The sequence below is a fragment of the Drosophila navojoa genome, chromosome 5 (genome assembly GCF_054131105.1).
Source record: "Drosophila navojoa isolate 15081-1374.11 chromosome 5, UAZ_NAV_1.0, whole genome shotgun sequence".
NCBI lineage: Eukaryota > Metazoa > Arthropoda > Insecta > Diptera > Drosophilidae > Drosophila > Drosophila navojoa.
The window spans coordinates 2,485,107-2,505,973 of NC_142893.1; the positions used below are offsets into that span (position 1 = coordinate 2,485,107).

Here is a 20,867-nt window from a genome sequence, read left to right on the forward strand (position 1 = left end):
GCTGATCGTGGACCGAGCGAAAAAGTTTGCCATCGTGTTTACCGGTGCGCTCTTTGCCGCAGTGAAGCACGTGGAAAGCACAGACACACACACACAAACACACTAGAGGCATAATGAATTATGAAACTTTAATAGTTACTCATTCACAATAGAGATTTATGAATTTGCAAAAGTCTGAGCATGAGAAATGTTCCAAAAATTTAAAAAGCTTATGCACTCTTATCAATCAAAGAGCGTGTGAGAGAGAGAGAGGGAGAGAGAGAGAGAGAGCTTTGGCAATATTTGTTATCAATTCATTGTTGATTTAGTTTGTTCGGCTCGCAAAATTCAGCTCGCACCTTAATAAATAAACGCGTCTATTTGGGCATATCAACTTTGGGCTGTTACACACCTATGTATGTGCTATCTTATCAATGCCATATCTTGCACTGATAACACGCACACCAAATATTTCTGTTGCACTTTTTGAGTCAGCTTTTAGGTAATCATATAAAAACTTCTCTTTTTTTTTGTGTGTTAGTTCGCGTGTTTAACCGTTATGTCTGGGTAATTATGCGAAGTACCGAAACAATAGATCGCAGCGTATTTTTGTTGTTTACGTATTACTAGGTTTCTGGGTCAAAGTTTAGGGTTTATTGCGGCAAAGCATATTGTTCATAGGAACTTTCTCATATAGAAGGGGCAAATTCACATTTTTTTTTTTTTTTGGTATATGCACCGTCATACGGCTCGAGCTGAGTGGCAAAACTTGTGTTAATATCAATGTTAAATATTTAATTTTGAATTTATCTTATCGCCATATCTTACAAGCGCACACTCGATGATATCACCCACAAGCAGAAGCCTTAGCGACGAAAAATACCAATTTTCTTAGTACTTCTCTTAGATTCTGATGGTCTGACTGTTAATTAAATGGGTTTTAATTTATTTAAATTTCAATATTCGCATCATTTTCGTTGGGGCTTCGGAGCTTATCTCATCCACCAAATATTCTCATCGTCTTTTTATTATTTTAATCATGCTTATTGAGTGAGAAAGCAGAAGGCAGTGCGTTTATTTGCCTTTAACCTTGCATGATTAGAACTAAACGCCACACAGTCAATGAAAATAAGATGTAGACGAAGCTAGTTGAGACTGCAGTCGACATACGAATACCCTGTAGTTTTAATTTTTACTTGAAATTCTACAGCTAAAGATTTAGAGGGTTGTAGGTAAACCTATAGCAATATTATATTTTAATAAATTAATTCATTTTATTAAAATTTCTTTTAATAAAAATATCAAAATATATTTATTTTATATATAATTTTATTATCGTATACCCTTTTTTTCGCTCATACAAATTTGCTTGCCACACCGCAAACCAACCGACCTCACATTGTTAGTATTTGTTAGTATTTCGCATAAAGGTTTAAATTTATATATGTATTTATATCTATGTGCTATTGTTTATCTCATTGTTGATATTTACGAACAGGCACAGCCAGCCAGAAGACACCTCACCTGCCCAGATCGTTTGGATAGCTATTTTTCGGGTATACGTCAATTGTATCGGAAGTGTCCAACAAAAACAGGTCTGATAAAAGCAAAGAGGCAAAGAAGCAAAACTGAATGAAATTTAGTTGAGAAAATTCAAATTCAAATCAGAAATATTTTAATTGCAAATGCGACTAGCCTTGAATAAAACGTGACGTCAGAGCCGTGAAATGATCACAGCAGAAAGTAACTATATATATATATGTATATATATATATATACTTATATCCATATAGGTGTATATATATAGATGGGCGTTGTCGTCATAAAAATGATGATGTATGCCAGCATTTATAAAGCTGAACAAATTTTTGTTTGAAAGGTGAGCTAAGTGAGTTATTAGGAATACCAAAACGGATTCAAAGCGCAAAAGAAGTAGTAGAGAAACAATAAGAAGCCGAGATTAATATGTGAATGAGAATACGAATGCAAATTATTCGTTAATATTCGCATTCTTATTTATCTGTATCAAGTATGCGCATACTATATTCCGCAAATAAACAGTAGCTGGCATATTTAGACATTTCTCCAAAACATTGGGAAAAGCAAACCTTGTCGGGAGTGCTCGACTAAGAAATACCCAAGCCATTAGCTATTATAGTATTCAAGTTACAGATTCAGGGAAGTGCAATTATTATATTCCACTTTCAATTTCATTCTAGAAATGCTAAGCTAAAGGTATTGTTCCTCCCTTCTGTTGAACATTTATCTTAATCTCCAGATATTCTGGAGATATTTTGCTACAAACAACTGCCCGATTCATCAAATTTTATTGAGAAGGAAATTTATTATTAGCTGGCACACTCGATACGTCTAAATATATATAAGAGCTACATATTAAGGTGAAGTACACAGTTATTTGCAGTTGTTTATTGTATTATATGATTGTTTGTCTCCAGATCGATGTGCTTTGCAGTCGTCTATTGTCGAGCGATATCAGCACCGATACTTGCGTAACAGTCAGTGGCAAAACTTTTGTTTGTACTCAGTCAATAAATACGTAGAGCTCTATATCTATATATACAACTAAGAAACGGGATACAATTAATAAACACAAACAGAAACTGAGGAAAAATAAATTATTTATTCTGTGCGCTATTCGCATCTAATTAAGTAAATAACGTATTATTTTAACGTATCGAATTGACTTGGAGAAAGGGAGAATACTTAGCGATAAGATATACATAGTTGATAGCTCAAAATGGAATGGATGGTTTAAAAATATCGAATAATTTTTATTAATATACCCTATCAAGGTCGGAAAAGTTCTTAACATTGATTTGACTTGATTTACTTATATTTCTTTTGCAGTTCAGCTGATTTGGGAATATTCCTCGATTAGATAGTCATGATATTTATTAATGCCATTAGCTTATGTTAACGTACAAATAAATTTTGCTCACACTTCAAAACTTTTTCTTTCAATTATCAGGTAATCGCATATATATGTATAAACAAACCTATATAGAATATTATGTTATGCAATTTGCATTTGCGCAAAGCTTTTTTTACTCGTTCAACAAGTTAATAGAGTATATTGGTTTCAGACATACACTTTTGAAACATAATCGCTAAGTGAATTGCTAAGATCTAAAACTTCTTCTTTCTTCTTCAACTTTTTATGTGTTTTTCCAGGCACATCTCTTCCAGGTCTCCAAGTACCGGCTGCCAGCTGCGTAGCACTCCTTACGTATATCAATTTTCTAGTTTCTTAGTATTTTCATAAGCCAGCTCAATTGCACATAAACTTAAACTGAAGTGTTGACAATAGACTCCAATATTTATTCAGTTTTTCAACAGCTTTCCTTTAATATATCAAAATTTCTCGAATATATCATATAATATCTGATAAGTGCAAGGTATTTCAAGTCTAGGAAACCCATTGCTTGCACAATATATATCTAATCACATGACCAAAATTCTACAATAACTTGCATTCTTCTTCTTTCTTTTTTTTGTGACACTCTGCTGACAAAGCGATTAAATTTAATTTCCATCAATATTGATATAATTTATATATTTTCAGATATGATAACAAGCTAGCAAAAACTTTCGATGCATCAACAAAAATATTTGACTAAAAATTATAAAAACACACAGAGCTGTAAAAAGAAAAAGTCAGTATGAAATGAAATTTAAAAAATCCGAAAATATTATATATTTAAAATTTATATATTATATATTTAAAAAGAAAATATTTTCTTTTATTATTTGTACAAAACTTAAGTTTTTTAGCAAAATGAAAGTAATACTAAACTAATATGCTCATTCACACTCAACCAATAAGCATAAAGCAAACATTTCACTTTTTTTTTTGTAATTTTTGCCATTTTAAACTGAGATCTCAATTAGCTTTCTAATTAGAACTCATTAAGACCTCCATACATTTAGCTCAAGTTAAGTTTTGTTTTCTTTCTAGCTTGCATTTTTTTGTTTTTTCTATTTTTCCAATTCTAAATTTTTTGCGCTTTTGATTTCCGCATGGGGCATTTAACCTACTTAATAAAAACACAGAAAATTTTTCATTGACTCGCCCGGTTTTCGTTTTCATCTGCATTTCATTGACTCACTGACTGACTGCCTGACTGCCTGATTGATTGACTGAGCTATGTATGTTGAAGTAGCTGCAGTTAGGCAAATGAGTTGCAGTGAACCGGAAATTTACAATTAAACATTGAAGCTCTAACCAACCCGCCCCGCTCCGAACCTTAACTATGCAAAGACCCAGCCCCAAAATGAAAACGTTTTTGGTTAGCGCCAAATCGGAGACAAAGTCGACGTGCGACGTGCAACGTTCCACCTGATTGAAGACTGGACAGAGCTTGGGCGCAAGACTTCGCCTATAGCTTCTTGAAGCATCAGACATATAAACAAAATTTAATGTAATTGTTAATACGTGTTGTTCTATAAACGCTTGTTCATATCTCTAACCCTCAGGCTATGAAATTATGATCTACCCGGCTACGTGATATCCATTTAGGGTTTTAAGGGCTTGGTAACCATTTTTGGGGCGATTACAGTTACCATTTGTCGTCGTCGACGACGACGCTGTCTGACGGTTCGTCTTACCAAAATGACATGTGGATAGCTTGTAAATTTAGTAAGTAAAACAGATAACTGTAGTTTCACTTTTTTCATTATTTTTTTTTGTTGTGTTTTATTTTGGTGTGCCCAATTCCTGGAATGGATCGGGTTCGCTTAAATACATAAATATTATCTATGCATCATATTTATGTGAAATCAGAACGTGACTGATGAGCCACAGCTTTGTCATTTGATCCATTGACTGCGAATGCCCGACTAGCAGTAGCCCTAATAATTTATGATTCTCTCCTGAAACTCAAGGGATAAGAATGTATAAAAAGTAAACACTGTTTCTGAGTATCTAATAGTAAGATAAATACGAAAATGAAGCTTATTATAAACATCATAATGCAAATAAAATGATCTATTCGAAATTTAAGTAAACCTATGATTGAAGAGTAATACCATTTCTTTCAGTAACTCCATCTCCTTATCTACATTTTCTCCCTCTTCCAGCTGGTGAATTAATCAAATCCTTCAACAGATTAAACAAGTATATTTAAGTAATCACCAATTTGATTTACATATATGTACGACTGGATGGTTAGCGAAGAGTGCGGCCATCATCTGCAATAAGCCATCGTTGAATGTAAATGTGATTTGCAGGTGGTCGCTAATCAACGAGCTTTGAGCGAAACATCGTTAGCCAAACGCAAAGCACTGCACATGCTAACCGGGCCAAGAGTAAATAAACGCAGCAACTGCCACCCAGCCAAGATGCAAGAGATGCCAACAGACAGCAGCAGGCAAGAGGCAAGTTCTAAAGGCAATCAAGAGGAGCGACCACTGTGTGTGTCCACTGGTTGGCAATGCCTCACCTGGCCGGTTTTGTCGACTAGGCAACGCGTAATGAACCTGACTTTACAGTTAGTCAGTGCTGACGTTTAGCTGGGTCAAGGTCAGACAGTTTATTTAGCCAGATGATCGAGTGCTGCATCTCGCTTTCCTTCAGGTGTGTCTATGAGGGCAAAGCCCAGGTGTTTTATGGCTGAGCGAAACAACAGCAGTTCGCTGAAGCCAACTGCGGCATACTCTCTTTACAGAATTCTTATGCGAAACGAATTCGCCGTAAGAGCACATGCACTTACATACACACATACATATATGTAGTTCCCGCAATAACAATACGATTAGTCCAGTCGGCAGCGATCCATACGCTATTTGATGTATGTATGTATGTATGTATGTATGCACATTAATTATTGTTGCTTTATTTCAGCTTTAGCTTCTACTTCAACTTGTAATTAGTATAGAAATTGAACAAAACCAATAACAGCATATCCAAATTCGCTATAGTCCTTTGGCAGCATAAGTATTCAAATTTGTCGTGACATAATCACACGCAGTCAAGCAAAAGCAATTAACTGTTGCTTCTTTATTACTTCTCCCTTTTGGGCAGCTTCGAATATGGATTTCCAATTGTCAATTCTCACTTACCTGCTTTGATCAGCTCATTCGCAAGCAGCGCTTTGACCGTGTGTGTGCGTGATTGTGGGTTTGATGCCATATTTAAGCATGTGTGCATACTTGCATTTGCATGCTGCAACACATGCATACTTATAAATGGTGCTGTCTCTTTCTCGCCAACAACCCATTGCTCAATTCTTTTTCACTTAACTCATTTAATTTAGCACTTTATAATTTCACAAAAAAAATAAAAAGAATATCAGATGCCCAACAATTTCGTTACTTAAGAGAACTTGGCATATTTTATTTCATAAGCACATTTTACACGAATTTTCATAATTTACACACAACATTTTATACCGCGTGATTTGCTAAAGATAAACTGCTAAAGCAATCGAAATCACTAAAGATGAACCAACGAATCAGGAGACATACATACCAATAGCAAATCTTATCGATTGCTTGTAACTTAATATGTGTTCGTATGCTAATTACTTCTGCTGTTAAGCTGTAAAATCAAGTATCGATAATTATGAAATTAGTCACTTGCGATGAGCGCCTTATTGAATATACTCCTCTCTTACATTTGTAAGCAGAGTATAAAAAGAGTATTAAAAAGCAACAACATATATACAAAGGTGCCTTTGCTGCTGCATTTGGCGCTGGCATTCGGCAAACCACGTTCCTTTTTGCTTTAATATTATTCAAGCAAAACAGACGTCAACATGAAGCTGAGATTTTTCACAAGAAATTATCGATGCGCAGGCGAATAAGGCGAAAACAGGCGCAGGCTCACTGGTCGTCGTCGCCGCAGTCGACGTCACCGGCTCGCTCGGCTCATGTTTTGTCAATTGTTGCTGTTGTTGCTGCAGCCGTTGTTGCTGCGAGTGACGTTTGCGTGACAGCGACGGCGGCGGCAACATCTGGACAATTGCATTGACTTTGACCAGTTGCCAATTTTGGCAATCTGACTTTCATTTTATTGTTTTGTGTTTTTTTGCGCAGACTGTTTATAACAAAGGGTATCCCAAAGCTATCCCCAATCGTGCGCTGCCTCTCTCCCCCACAATATATTGCTCTACTCTCGAACATGTTATCCAATTAATAACGAGAAAAATCTAGCATGACTGAAAGAAGCCAGCAATAAAAAATTTACGTGTCTACCGTTTAATAATAATAAATTGAGAAATAAACTAGTATTCAGTATTTATATAAAGTGTTGTTTATTACAATCCATTCATAAGCCAAATTTTAAATAGGCTTTAAAAATATGAGCCTAAAAATAGACTTCATATAATTTTCATTATTTGTAAATTTCAAATGAATATCGTAAAATGGTCTGCCGATAGTCAACAGCATTACTGCTCAAAATTGCGCTCATATCACACAGTTCGCGTATCGATAAATTAAGTGGCAATAACAATGAACAAAATATAAGGTTTTATTATCAATAATATCAAAAATAAAATGAGTCTGCCAAGAAGTAATCATAGCCTCATTGCTTAAATTGTCGTTGATGGCAAACACACACCTATCGATGTATCGATAGCTAAATAATAGTACACTAGAGGCCGGCGATAACCGCCTGGTGCAGTTGCGTGAATTTCGTGAATTTAGTCTAAAATTTCAATAATTGTTATGGATCTGAAGCTAAATGATGGCAGCCAGCCGCAACAGCCACCGCCGCCCAATCAACATCCATTGGTAAACAAATTAAACATAATTCCAGTCAACTTCTGACCGTGCAAACACCTTGTTGTAGGCGGATTATCATTTCAGCCAAGAGGAGCTGAAGGCGTTACGTGAATGCAATCAGGAATCGTTTGTGCAACGCTCGCTCCCCTTTGGCACCGGTCTGGGTCTGTTGGCCTACTTTGGCGTCAAAAATGGCTACATTCAGGGTAACGGCAAATATGGGGCAGTGCCCAAAGTTGTGCTGGGCGTTATCCTCGGATATTTTGTTGGCAAATTCAGTTATCAGCAGAAGTGTGCAGAGAAAATCATGCGCCTACCCAACTCGCGGTTGGGTGAACTGTTGCGACAGCGGCGGCAAGGCGGCGGCGTCATTAGCACCATAACACCGGATGAGAATCTGGGACGCGCCTTCACCTTGGCGCCCTTCTCGCCCAGCTCCGCGGATGTCTACACCGACGAGGCCTACCAGCCAAAGAGAAGCACCGCTCTCAATCTGGATACTGAGTCACGACCCACGCTTGCTGGATTAGATGATATTTATAGGCCGACACTGGACTGTGAGCATTGAGAAATATTTGTGTAAATGCTTAAATCATCTGATTTCACACTCTCTTTTTATCAATAGCTAATACTATGGTGGACACTGAGCTGCCTCTAGAGCCGGCCAAGCCCGGCGAGAGCTACGAGGATTTGCGTCGCAAGAATCGCGAGGAGTACGCAAAGCATCAACAGAGCGCCTACTCCAGGCCCTACGAAGTGCCCATACCCCAACAGCAGCAGCTACAGCCGCCCCAAAGACCCCTGGCTCAAGAGCCCATTCAAGGCAGAAAGAACAAATACGGCGATTCCTGGACAGATTAACCAGCATTCGATCTTCTAAATGCAGCGTCAAGTCTCTTAAATTAAATGCAATTGTTAATTTAAACGCTGATTGCAAAGCGTAATACATAAAAAACTTTACAAATATGTTTGTTAATAATTTTATAAGCGAAAAGATCTGAAATTTGTCAATAATCGTTTAAAATATTAAGCTTTATGTGCAAAGTTGTATAAGACAGCCTGTATAAGAGTAAGAGTATAAGGCTAGACTAAGCAACGAATATGTAGCCACGATTTCTGTATCAGTTTAACAAACTCTTCTCTAAATGTAATTGTTTATTTTATTATCAATATAAAGCGCATAAACAAAATATTTTTTAAATATCAATAATATATAGAATTTGTTAATATTCGTTTGTGATGTTGCATCATGTTGTTTGGTTAAGAATCCGGTTTCGTCATTTACAATTTACCCACCTCATGCAAATAGGCGCCCAGTAGCTTCGTCTAAAATATAAATTAGTTGTATGATAGAGGCAGTGTATGAGAGTGGTTCAGCATATACTAACGCCTTCTATGTAGTTGTAGATGTCGATCTTCTCGTTTTGTGAGTGAGCACCATCGTCGCAAGCGCCGACTGGCACCAGAATCACATTCTTGCCAGTGGCCTCCTGCAGGGTTAAGGTAACGGGAATGGAGCCACCTTCACGCGTCATATCGGGATCCACGTTGAAGACATGTTTGATGGCACGCTTGGCGGCCTCGTAATGCGGATGATTGGGATCCTCGGTCCAGGGTTTGCCGGCGGACAACATGACAACCTATTGAGGAGATTGAACAATAGATGAGCTCGGGCACAGAGAAAACTTCGTTACATCCAAACATCTTCAAATCTATACAACTGTCCCTCTCTTATACATCGTTCCCCCCCTTCCTTCCTAAGTACCTTCATTTTGTTGGGCGATCCACGCTCTGCCCACTTGTCGTTGATGTACTTGGTCACGCATTCCTCAATATGCTTGGGATCCTGATCGGGCACCAGGCGAATGGAAAACTTGCCAATGACCTTCTTGGGTATGACAGTCTTGGCGCCAGGCTCATAGAAGGCGCCCTCGATGCCATGGATGGACAGACTGGGATAACGCCATCTGGCCTGCAGCAGGCGCGTCTTATCTCCATTATGGGGCAGGTGGTCGACGCCAACGTCTTTCCTAGAAGCAGCGATTAAGTTTTAGGTTCAGTGATTTATGTCATTAGATGAGATAAGATTAGATTAGCTAACTTGTATTCGTTGACTTCAAAGTCGATGTTCTTGTAGATTTCCTCCTCATTGGGCAATTTGGCAGCCACCTAGAAACAGATTAAACATAGATTAGATGCAGATTGGAGTACAGAAGCCTCACTCACATCACGATCCACACCGGGTATCAGGATCTTTGTGTCCTTGTCTACCAGGGTGCTCAGCAGGTAGCACAGATCGGGCATGGCCTCGTGCACCGTGCCGCCAAAGACGCCGCTATGCAGATCCTTGGTGGCGCACTCGACCTCCACCTGGAAGTAGGCCAGGCCGCGCAGTCCATAGGTAAGGCAGGGACGCTTCTTGCCTAGCCAATAGTTGTCCGAAATGCAAACAAAGTCCACATCCGCCAGAAAATCATCTTTGCGTGCCATCAGCAGCTCATCGAGTCCCTCGCTGCCGCTCTCCTCCATGCCCTCGAAGACGAACTTCAGGTTCAATGGGAGCGGTATATTCAGCTTCTGGAATGCTTCGATGGCATGAATCCAACAGAGCACTGGACCCTTATCATCCGTGGCGCCACGTCCGTACAGCTTGCCATCGATTTCAGTCAGCTCAAAGGGATTCGTATTCCAGCCATCCTCCTTTAGGGCGGGCTGAACGTCCAAATGTCCATAGACCAGCACCGTTTTCTTGCTTTTATCCTGCCCCAAGGTGCCCAGCAAAGCCTTTGGCAGTGGAATCTCCTCTCCCGTGGGCAGCTTCTGTTTGCCCAGATCAACCAGCTCGATCTGTGTGCCCAATGCCTTTAGCTTTTCCGCCGTCCAGTTGACCATGTGATCGATCTCGCCCCGCTTCTCCGGCCAGGCCGAGACGGATTGAATGGCCACTGCGGTTCTCAGGGTCTCAATGTAATCGGACTTCTTGCCATTGACAAAGCTGCAGGGTGATAAATATTATATATAAATCGTGTGAATTTCTCTGATAACAAAATGTAACTGTATATGTGTAATATAGAAAGATATAAAAGTCGTGTTACAAGCGCTGATAATGCAACAAAAATGTCTGCGGTTTAACCCCTGCTAATCAACGCGGTTACTATACCAGCTCAGTTTCTGATTAGACTGCAATATAAGGCTCACACATTGCAATCTAATCATAATGTGTTTTATGTGCTCTATTATCTTAACTCTGAGAACTATTATAGAGACTTTCTTTCAAAATTCGTAATTCTTGGGGTCCCTAACAAGCTGAACGCAGACTGTTGTGAATTTGTTAATATTATTTGTTACAGTATTAATTAAAGTTTTTACTTGTCTTAATACATAACTAGTTCGTTTTCTTTTTTTAGTGCTGAATATTTCTATTCTACAATTTAAATTTGATTTATAAAAATATTTTAGTTATTTTATTTATTTTCTTCTGATTTTATTTAAGTCTATATTATTTATAAGATCTTCTCAAATATATCTTTAAAATTATTTTATACATATGTAAATATTTTTGCACAGGATCTCAACATTTTATATACCGCAAAATTCCTCTTTTTAATATGCCAAATCAAAGCGCATTCAAAACTCACTTCTTGTCTAAGCATTGTTATCTTATTTTATCTTATTGGAGCACTGCTGTCTGATTGGCAGACAACACAAAACAGGCATTGTTATTGCTATTGTTGTTGTTGTTGTCTTTTGTGTGCATTTTCTAACGTCGCCAGCTGAATGCAAAAAAGAAAATGGTTGCAAAATACGAATACGTGAAATTCGTGAAGCTTTATATTTAGGGCTTGGTGCTTGGCTTAGTGCAATTTTTCAATCACAAATCACAACTTTGATGGACGTGCACTTTCCATTTTTTATTTTCTACGCTTCTGCTAAAAAAAAAATAAATAAAAACAAGTCTTATCGGCGATTGCTGTTGCCGCCCTTATTATCAAGTATAAAGTATGAATGTTCCGCAAACAAGCAGATAAGCAGGATATACATACGTACACACATTCATACAATAAATATGTATGCAACCGTGTCATCGCCATCCCGCATCCAACAAAAGCACGCACACTCACACACACACACAAACACACACGCATAGAAAGATATTTGCGGATCTTTTCTTATTACTCACTCAAATAACTGTTTCAATTCATTGGGTAGCGACGCCATTGCTTCAACTTTGGTTTGATTGAAACGATGTAAATTAGAAACGATTCCTCCTGCAGACTTGATTGACTTGCACCGGAATTTTAAACGTCTTCCCGTTTCGGCTTCTAAAGTGGGAATGAATAGTGAACGTGCAATACGAAAGAAAGAAAACGTTCGTACATACATTGTACGTATGTATAAGTACATCCGAGAGTGAGAGAGAGAATATGAGCGTGCGTGTATGTGTGTGAATAGCCTGCTGAGAGTCAACAAGTTAGACGTGTACGAGTAAACAAGTGCACAACTTGCCGGCTTTTCATACCACATGATGTACATAGCAAATATTAATATGCCATCGATATTACAACAAATTAGTATTAAACAAATTTATTTATTGTTATTTCTATTGAAAAGACAACAAAAAATGTATTATTTAATTTATAAATCATAGCGATGAATCGCTTGTTATCGATACTTGAAATCGTGTCATACCTAACCGATCACATATTGACCGACCGCCACATTCTATCGGCCATCATTTGCCGCAGTTAAGATAAAAACGCAAACGCAAACGCTGCAGTAGTCGCCACATTCGCGAGTTAATTGCATTTATAATTATGTCACAAAGCTGATAAACACTTCATCAAACGAAAAACAACAGCAAGTGCAAGACGAAACGGAGCGTCAGAGGTGTGTGTTTCAGCAGTGTGTGGGTGTAGCTTGTTTATTAATTACTGTGTACATGTATGCGTGTACCGTTTTCTGTAGCTGCAGTGCTGTCATCTTTGTGTATATGTATTTATGCATATGTGTGGCGTTTGCATTTGTCAAGCTCTCGGTGTGTGTGTGTGTGTGGGTCTCTGCCTTTATGTATATATATTGTATAATTGTATCTGTGTGTGTTTTTGTGTTAAATTATTTGTGCTAAAATTTACATATTTGTGACTTTCACTCAAAGGACTTATCCTTTTTTCGTGTCAGCCATTTGGACGGTCTCGTTGTATTCGTTTTGTAAACTCATTATAATAAATTTCAGCGACTAAAATAGAACATATTGCGTGCCGCTGTGGTTGTGTGGCTGTTGACTCCAAATACCAGCGACCGCTGCCGCTGTCGCTGCTGCTGCTGCTGCTGCAGAGCGAGCGGCATAGTCATGTTTTTTTCTGTGACTGCGACTTCTTGCCGTTTAACGTGTCGCTCGGTTTCTCACTTTGCTCCCCTTTTTGGTGTCTCTCTGCGACGGGATTATAAATAGTTGGCGTTTTGGTTGTTGTTGTTGGTGTTGTTGTTACTGCTGTTGCTCTGCCGGAGTCGGCTGCCTGGGGCGCTGCTGTTGCTGCCAATTATTTGTTTGTGTAATTAGTTCCAAGCTGTGTCATGTTATGGGAATTAGACGTGGAAGAAAAAGAACAAACTGCGTTCATCAAAATGAACAACAACTACTACACGTTAAACAACGGCGAAAAGTTAGCAAAGCGGAACTGGAAACGTAGACGTCAGTCGGTGCCGTTAGAGCGGCTCCCAGCTTTTAAGCTGCCGCGACTAAGCACCAGCACCAGCAGCAGCAGCAGTGACTGCGGCAGCGGCAAATATGGCGCACACCAAAGACCAAAGAAATGAAAGAGCAAGAATAACAGTTATGACGAAGTTTCAACACCCTATTTCCAACAGGTTTATTGTTTAAGCTAAAGTGATATAATTCCAATGAAAACAAAATGTTTATTGTTGCAGAGCGCTTTATATGATATTTGAGACATACACATGTACGGGCTTGTAGTAATAACAAACAAACATATCTATAACAAGCTCTGATCGAATTCTTGACTAAACAATAACAATGATCATATACCCACCGCGGTAGGGTATCACAAAAGCAAACTCCAAATAGCGCTCAGCAGCTCTAAAGCTCAGCAAAGGCAACGGCAACGGCAGCCACTGCGACTGCTGCTGCTGCTGGTGCTGGTGCTTGTACTGTTTGTTGTTGTTATTATTTATTTGCCGTCTGCTATGGCAGACATTTTTGCCTTGCCTCCCACCCTCATGCTTTGGTCGGTTATACATGATTTGTCGCCTTGACGCTGCCCAAAACAGGCAAACGATCTGCAGCCTGATATTCGCCCCGTTTTCGCCGCGCAGAATTTCCGCTTTGCATATATGGCGAAAATAATATAAGAGCCATCGCCCATTAGGCTTATGTATGCTGTTTTTTTTTTTTTTATTATTATTATTTTGTTTGCCTCTCTTTTCCACGATTACAAATGACTGCATTTCTCTTTTGCACGCCATTCCAAATGAACACAACAACAAGTCAAGCGCAGTGGGCGTTCATTTGTACAGCAAGATTTTATTTTCACAGTTAAATGATTTTCAGATACTTACTAGTTTGATTTACTTGTCTCGATTTGTCTTTATTTTTTTAATTTGTAATTTATTTCTTATATTTGCTCTCGACTTTCGATTATAAATAGAGTGAACCGTATAAATTAATAGAAAAGTGCACCATAGAAATTAGCAACAACAAAAATATAGACATATAAATATAGAAGAAAAGAAAAACGAAAATACTTCGTATTTGGCAGCCGAAAGCACTTCCCATGGATCGAAGCTTGGATTCCATTGGCAGCTGTTCGTTAGATGTTGATGCGGATTCATCCGATATATCAGGTATACCAATACACGCACACGCACACGCACGCTTACCTAACCTCAATGTTGTGTATGTTGTTTTTCTTATTTGATTTTGATTTTGTTTTTTGTTATTGGATTTCTTTTTATCATTGCTGTTTTTTTGTAGTATTTTTTGTTGTTGATTTCTGCATTGTTTTTTTTTCGTTTATCGTTTTCTTGTTCGCTTCTCTTAATTTGCATTTATTAAACTTTCAAACCATTTGCAGATACCAGCGGCAGTCTCAACTTTCCCACACCGCTTTCAGTTAAGGACATAACACGCGAATTTACGGCGAATATTAAAGAGCGTTGCACTCTGCGCTCGCCGCAACAACAGCAACAACAACAGCAGCTGCAGCAACTCCACCAACAACAACAGCTGCCACTGCCCTTGCAGCTGCAGCGGACATTCACCACAACCGCCTACGTCAATCTGGATCAGCGAACGGGCGGTGTTCGCATGGTGCTGTCACCGCCTGCCACCAGCGACTTGGTCGATGTCGATTCGCAGGATCAACAGCTGCAGCAACAGCAACAACAACAACAGCACAGCAACAACCTCATTGCGGATGCTGCGGAGAAGAAGCCGAGCTATTTGAATCTGGCCTGTTGCGTCAATGGCTACTCAAATCTAACCACCTACGACTCGAAAATACGCCAGGACATCAACAAATCGCGTGAAGTGTCGCCCATTCGTCCCTCAACGAGCAGTCTGCAGTATTGCAAGCGCAACAATCAGCTGGCAGCGCCGGTCCTGCACACAATGCCGCTGACCAAGCAGCCGGCCACAACGGCGATGGCCAGCAAATACAACGAAACAAACAATAACGGCAACAGCAGCAGTAAAAATGGCCATTTGGAAAACGGAGATTTGGCCTATTGCAATGGCGGCGAGCCGAGCAAATCGGCGACAGCCACCAGCAGCTTTATACAGCAGCGCGTGGAGCGGCTGTACGGGCCGGGCGCGTTGGCTCAGGGTTTCTACAGTCCCAAAAAGCAGAGCTCATCGAGTGCGAAGCAACAGCAGTTGCATAAACACCAGCTGGATTCGCCCAGCTCGACGGAGCTGTCACGCAAATTCAAGCAATTGTCGCCCAGCAAGGATTACGGCGAATTCCGCAAGAAGCTGCAAAGCAATTGCACACGCTCCCAATCCGAGCAGCCGGTCAGCAAGACAAACAGCAGCCAGGCTCCAATGCAGAATGGCGACACGGATTTGCCAGTGTTTCGTCATCTGAGCCACGAGTTTCGTGCCCAGCTGCCGACGGTGTCGCCCAAGCGGACGGTGCCACGTGTCTCGAACGGCACTGATGATGATCAGGTGGATTACTTGAAGCCGGCGAGCACCGAGGAGTACATGAGCACCACCAAGATACGAACCGTTGGCGCTGGCAAGGATAACGGCGCTGAGGCTCAGCCGAGTCCTGCTGTGAGCGAGGAGAGCAAAACTGTGGTCAAGGATGGCAATTACTTCCTGAAGATACTCAAGGATGAACAGATACGTCTGATAGCGCTGGCCGCCGTTGCCGAGAAGTATATAGATGCCTTGACTGTAAGTTGAATGAATTGAATTGAGGATCTATATATAGTTAGATAATGTATAACAACTCTTGCAGAACAATCCTGATATAACGGAGGACACGTTTGGCCTGCTGCGCTCAGCTGCGGGCAAGGCCCGACTGCTGGCCTCACAGAAAATGAAACAGTTTGAGGGTAAGCCCAGGGCCGGAGTATGACAAGGACTATAAATCAAGCTAGGCTCAACTCAAGGCTATATACTACATGCAGATGTCCTTATATATACCATTCCCTATATCTCAATTGTAATAAAGAATAAGTCTTAAGCTTTTGTTAAACTCTTTTTAGGTCTGTGTCACAACAATTTGAATCGCTCGCCGGAGGATGCATTTCCCACAACTGTCGATGATTTACAGGGCTTCTGGGACATGGTCTATCTGCAGGTGACGCACGTGGATAGCATATTTGCCGACATTGAGAAACTGAAGAGCAATGACTGGCAGGTGAGTGAATGCCGTAGGATAACTAATTGCGAATCGAGTTAATAAATCCATCTAAATATTGCTTGTAGCACACGGCTGAGCCCGTTGTGGAGGTATCGACGGCGCCTGTTAAGATAACAAAATTGAACACAAAGACTGGCAATTCGAAGGCGAAAGGAGCGGGCACGGGAACTGCAGCCGCTCTGGGACCATCGAGTGCTGTTGCGGCCATGAAGCGGGAGGCGCAACGTAAACAGTTGCTGGAAATGAAGCGTTTGCGACGCGAGCAATTAGCTGCAGCAGCCAAAAGTCAAGCGGCCTGTGATGATGGGGCAAACATTGGTGATACTGTGAATAATACCGTGAAGAACAGCAGCGACCACAGTAGCTGAATCGTGCTGAACCAATACAACAACAACAACAACAACTACTACTACAACAATAGCAACAACAACATGCTCTCTAGTTACATCATAATACATAAAATTAACTCACATACTCACTCACTTACGCATACAAGCACACACACACAACATACTTAGAAATTCCTAGTTGAATGAATCCTTGACTAGTCCCAACTAACTATATTTATATATATGTACACACATATATATAGAAATACATAAATAATACAATTGATTTGGATTGTGTCACAAGCAACGACAACAACATTATCGGTACCCATAAATATACAAACCTAACAAATCTAACAAACAAATCTACAGAAAACACTCTACACATATATATATATATATATATATAAAACTTTGTATATGTATTTATATATATAGAAAGTTATCAACGATCGTTAACGGCTCGTCGTGCGTTGTTTATAAAGTTTGCCTTATCTACGTGTTTTTTGCTCGTGTTAAATCATTTTTGCTGTGCACCGAAAGAAAAAATAAAAAGAGTGTAAATTTTTACTCGTGCAACACACTCACATACACACACATGCATATATATATATATAAACATAAAAGACATTTATTTTTGTGTAATTGTATTTAGCGAACTAAGTAAGCAAATGAAAGCAAATCACAAAAGTGAAAATTTTATAAAATGAATCTAAATTTGATAAACAATTATTATATTATTTCTCGGCCGATTTAGCTGCATGTATTTTTGAGATTAATTTCACTTTGTTGTAAATGCTGTATTGCTAGCAAACCTAGAAACAGGGGACATACACACACACACACATAAACACACCTACCCGGAAATACCAACAATCTCACTCTTAATTAATTTATAATGTTTTTGTAATAAATTATTTTTCACTTAAATGAATTATTTTTCAATTCCATCTCGCTTTTTTTTTAGTGTAAAAAATGAAGTTTACTGTAGTCTAAAGTCATTTGTTAAACGTCTGTCTATAGGGCAACGAAAAGAAATTGAAGGAAAACTGAATAAAATAGACTTATATATGATCATTTGGGCTACAGTCAAGATCATTAATATATGTTAATGAAATATATATACACATGTACGTATACATATTTGCTACATAAGCAAATGCTTAAGGCTTTGAAATTCAAGTGACGCTCAAGTGGATATGATAAATTGATATTTGTTAAAGAGCTGAGTTGCTTCAATGAATTCCTTGAATTATATGCAGTTCCTAGTGCTATAACTTTAAATTGAGAAAAAGTGTTATTAAAAACACTAAAATTGCTATTATATGTAAACTTATAATATCAGCTCAGACTAAAAAATCTTAGGCAGCGCTAAAGTCCTCCAGACCCATTGATGTGTGAGTGGCGCCATCTATGTGTCAAGTCAACCACTTATTAAGCATTGCCAAAAGCCAGCTATGTGTCAGTCGCAAAATCGAAGCTAAATGATATTTTAACTAAAAATTAAATGTTAAAAAAAATCCCACAACTTATTTAATATTTTTTATTTATTTTTTTTTATTTTTTCAAAGCGATTGTAAACATTTTTTTATAAAATCAAATATCCCAAATTTTTCAAAAAGTTTTCCCTTTTTTTTTTAAGAAAATAAGTGTCTTTTTTTATTTTTTAAATCATTTTTATTTGGCTTCTATGGTAGGACTTATTGTTTAAACTATTTGTAAGTACAAATTTGCTTCAATTGCATTTTGCATTGCTCATCAGCGTTTCATCAAGCAACTAAATTACCGTAATACTACGACAGACACACATATATATTTATATGTATATATATATATGTGTGATCAGATATATATATATATGTGTGTTTTAGAGCGCTTCGTTAAACTAAATTCATCTCTAACTATTTAATGTTTTGGGCAATAAATATTAAATTTATGTTCATATATATATTTATTTATATATATATTAGATTTGTTTATTTAATGCGTATGCTAGTTTTATATATATATGCCCAGGTGCATATATGTATCTATATATATTATGTATATATATAATAAGTATTAACAATATGTTTGCTAAGTTTCTAGTTATCAATATTTACAAATGAATTTTTCTTTACTTCTTTTTTTTTATCGTTTTTTGATATATAGAAAACAACATTTTGGATCTGAGAGCTGCCAGCAAGACCAACAAGAAAGAGTGCGCTAGTCGGTAGTGCACGACTAGTGAATACCCTGCAGCCAGAGTGGGGAGCTATGACATTGGGAGAACTGACTGAAATTCTAGGAGCATCAAGTTAATAAACAATAAAAGTTAAAGTTGGATTTTGGTTTTAGCTTTTAAAAATTTAAAATAATTCGACGTTTCGTTTTCATAACAAAAGTTTATATACCAAATTTGGTAGCTCTAGCATTAAAAACACTCAAGCTAGCCGTGTAAAATATAGTAAAAAATAACGATATGTGTCGATATAATAGAAACGATAAAAGTTATTAGATGAAAATATTATCTTTTAGCTGCGTGAGGTAAACAGGAATATGCATGCAAAATTTCAGGCGTATACCTCTTATATTACGCGAGCTGAAAGTGCTAAAATGACGTATAAAAACAAACGCACACATAGACATGGCAAATAAGGACATACTCTGGCTCAGCCAAGTTTCCCCCTACCTGTAACAAACACTTGGATTAACTAATCTACCCTACCAGGTTCAACAGCTGCAGGGTATTCAAAGAATTAAAATTTAATAGGTAAGCGAAATTTGGAATTTTGATTTGGTTTCTAGATGCAACACTAAAAAAATACTTAATGCCAACTTGCTGCCACATCTCGTCTAACAACATTATCTTCCACTCCCCACCTCCTCCTGCTCCTCTTGCTCTACCATAATTTTTTTGTTTTTTTTTTCTGAGTATTTTTTTTTTTTTTTTTTAATTTGAATTTGAAGCTATTCATTGCTGGCATTGAACAGGTCCGCCAACGTTAATAGAGCCGCCGATCCATTGCCGCTCGCCTGCAACAATTGCAGCTCTATGGAGTAGGCAGCCGCAGCTGCCGCCGCCGCCGCAGCAGCAGCCGTTGCGGCCGCCGCCGCCGTTGCGTTCAGTTGCTCCCTCTCCAACAGCTGTTAGTCGAGATTGTGCGGCGGCGTGCTGTTCGGTCCGCCCAGCATAAACGATGTCGGACTGTGCACCGAAATGCTATCCAGATCCAAGGTGCCGTCGCCCTTCTCCATCAGCCCACTGCCGTCCTGTTTCATCATCATGCGACGCCATTTGGCTCGAGCATTCTGAAACCAAACCTAGAAATGTGAAGAAGGATATGAAATCATTAGAATTATATACCGAAACAGTATTTTTAGTATTTTTTTAGTATTTTTGTATTTAATAATATTTTTGTTGGTATTGATATTATTAAAGTATTTATTTAAGTATATAGAAATGCGAAGAGGGATATGAAATCATTAGAATTATATACCGAAACAGTATTTTTAGTATTTTTAGTATTTTTTCAGTATTTTTAGTATTTTATAGTATTTAGTAGTATTTTTGTTGTATTTATATCATTAAAGTATTTGTTTAGGTATCTAGAAATGCGAAGAAGGATATGAAACCAAACCTAGAAATATGAAGAAGGATATGAAATCATAAGAATGATATATCTAAATAGTATTTTTAGTATTTTTTAGTATTTTTCAGTATTTTGTAATATTTTGTAGTATTTAATAGTATATGTGTTGGTATTTATATTATTTAAGTATCCAGAAATGCGGAGAAGGATATGAAATCATAAGAATTATACATAGCATTTGTAGTATTTTAGTAAGAATTATACATAGCATTTGTAGTATTTTAGTATTTTTAGTATTTTTAGTATTTTTAGTATTTGTTAGTATTTTTAGTATTTTATAGTGTTTAATAGTATTT

At 38.2% G+C, this 20,867-nt stretch overlaps 4 protein-coding genes across 8 annotated transcripts in view; 2 read left to right on the forward strand and 2 right to left on the reverse strand.

The window, feature by feature from the left end:
• Nucleotides 1-7,550: 7,550 nt before the first annotated feature.
• On the forward strand, nt 7,551-8,932 carry asrij (OCIA domain-containing protein asrij). The gene is made up of 3 exons (XM_018104284.2): nt 7,551-7,731; nt 7,790-8,279; nt 8,348-8,932. Exons 1-3 carry the CDS (start codon nt 7,666-7,668, stop codon nt 8,581-8,583), a joined length of 792 nt encoding a protein of 263 aa, XP_017959773.1. The 5' UTR covers nt 7,551-7,665; the 3' UTR covers nt 8,584-8,932.
• Nucleotides 8,860-12,148, reverse strand: Cndp2 (Cytosolic non-specific dipeptidase 2). The gene is made up of 6 exons (XM_018104276.3): nt 11,903-12,148; nt 9,949-10,717; nt 9,824-9,891; nt 9,488-9,752; nt 9,111-9,362; nt 8,860-9,048 (listed from the first exon to the last, which is right to left on the reverse strand). The coding sequence occupies exons 1-6, from the start codon at nt 12,124-12,126 to the stop codon at nt 9,004-9,006; spliced, it is 1,623 nt and encodes a 540-aa protein (XP_017959765.2). The 5' UTR covers nt 12,127-12,148; the 3' UTR covers nt 8,860-9,003.
• Nucleotides 12,149-12,416: 268 nt separating this feature from the next.
• Nucleotides 12,417-17,869, forward strand: vlc (disks large-associated protein 2). 3 transcript variants are annotated; one of them, XM_018104274.3, is made up of 6 exons: nt 12,421-12,609; nt 14,499-14,583; nt 14,814-16,138; nt 16,203-16,299; nt 16,453-16,607; nt 16,676-17,869. In XM_018104274.3, the coding sequence occupies exons 2-6, from the start codon at nt 14,514-14,516 to the stop codon at nt 16,976-16,978; spliced, it is 1,950 nt and encodes a 649-aa protein (XP_017959763.1). In that variant the 5' UTR covers nt 12,421-12,609; nt 14,499-14,513; the 3' UTR covers nt 16,979-17,869. The 3 variants fall into 3 exon arrangements, with proteins under 3 accessions (XP_089118796.1, XP_017959763.1, XP_089118795.1); XM_089262669.1 differs by having other exon boundaries at nt 12,422-12,609; nt 14,388-14,583; XM_089262670.1 differs by lacking the exon at nt 14,499-14,583 and having other exon boundaries at nt 12,417-12,609.
• A 724-nt stretch (nt 17,870-18,593) lies between these two features.
• The window catches only part of ap (apterous), a 28,400-nt gene continuing 26,126 nt past the window's right edge, over nt 18,594-20,867 (reverse strand). For all 3 annotated transcript variants that reach the window (XM_089262595.1, XM_018104280.3, XM_018104279.3), the window contains one exon: nt 18,594-20,242. In XM_089262595.1, coding sequence (XP_089118721.1) covers nt 20,069-20,242 — 174 coding nt within the window. In that variant the 3' untranslated portion in view covers nt 18,594-20,068. The remainder of the gene's footprint in view (nt 20,243-20,867) is intronic.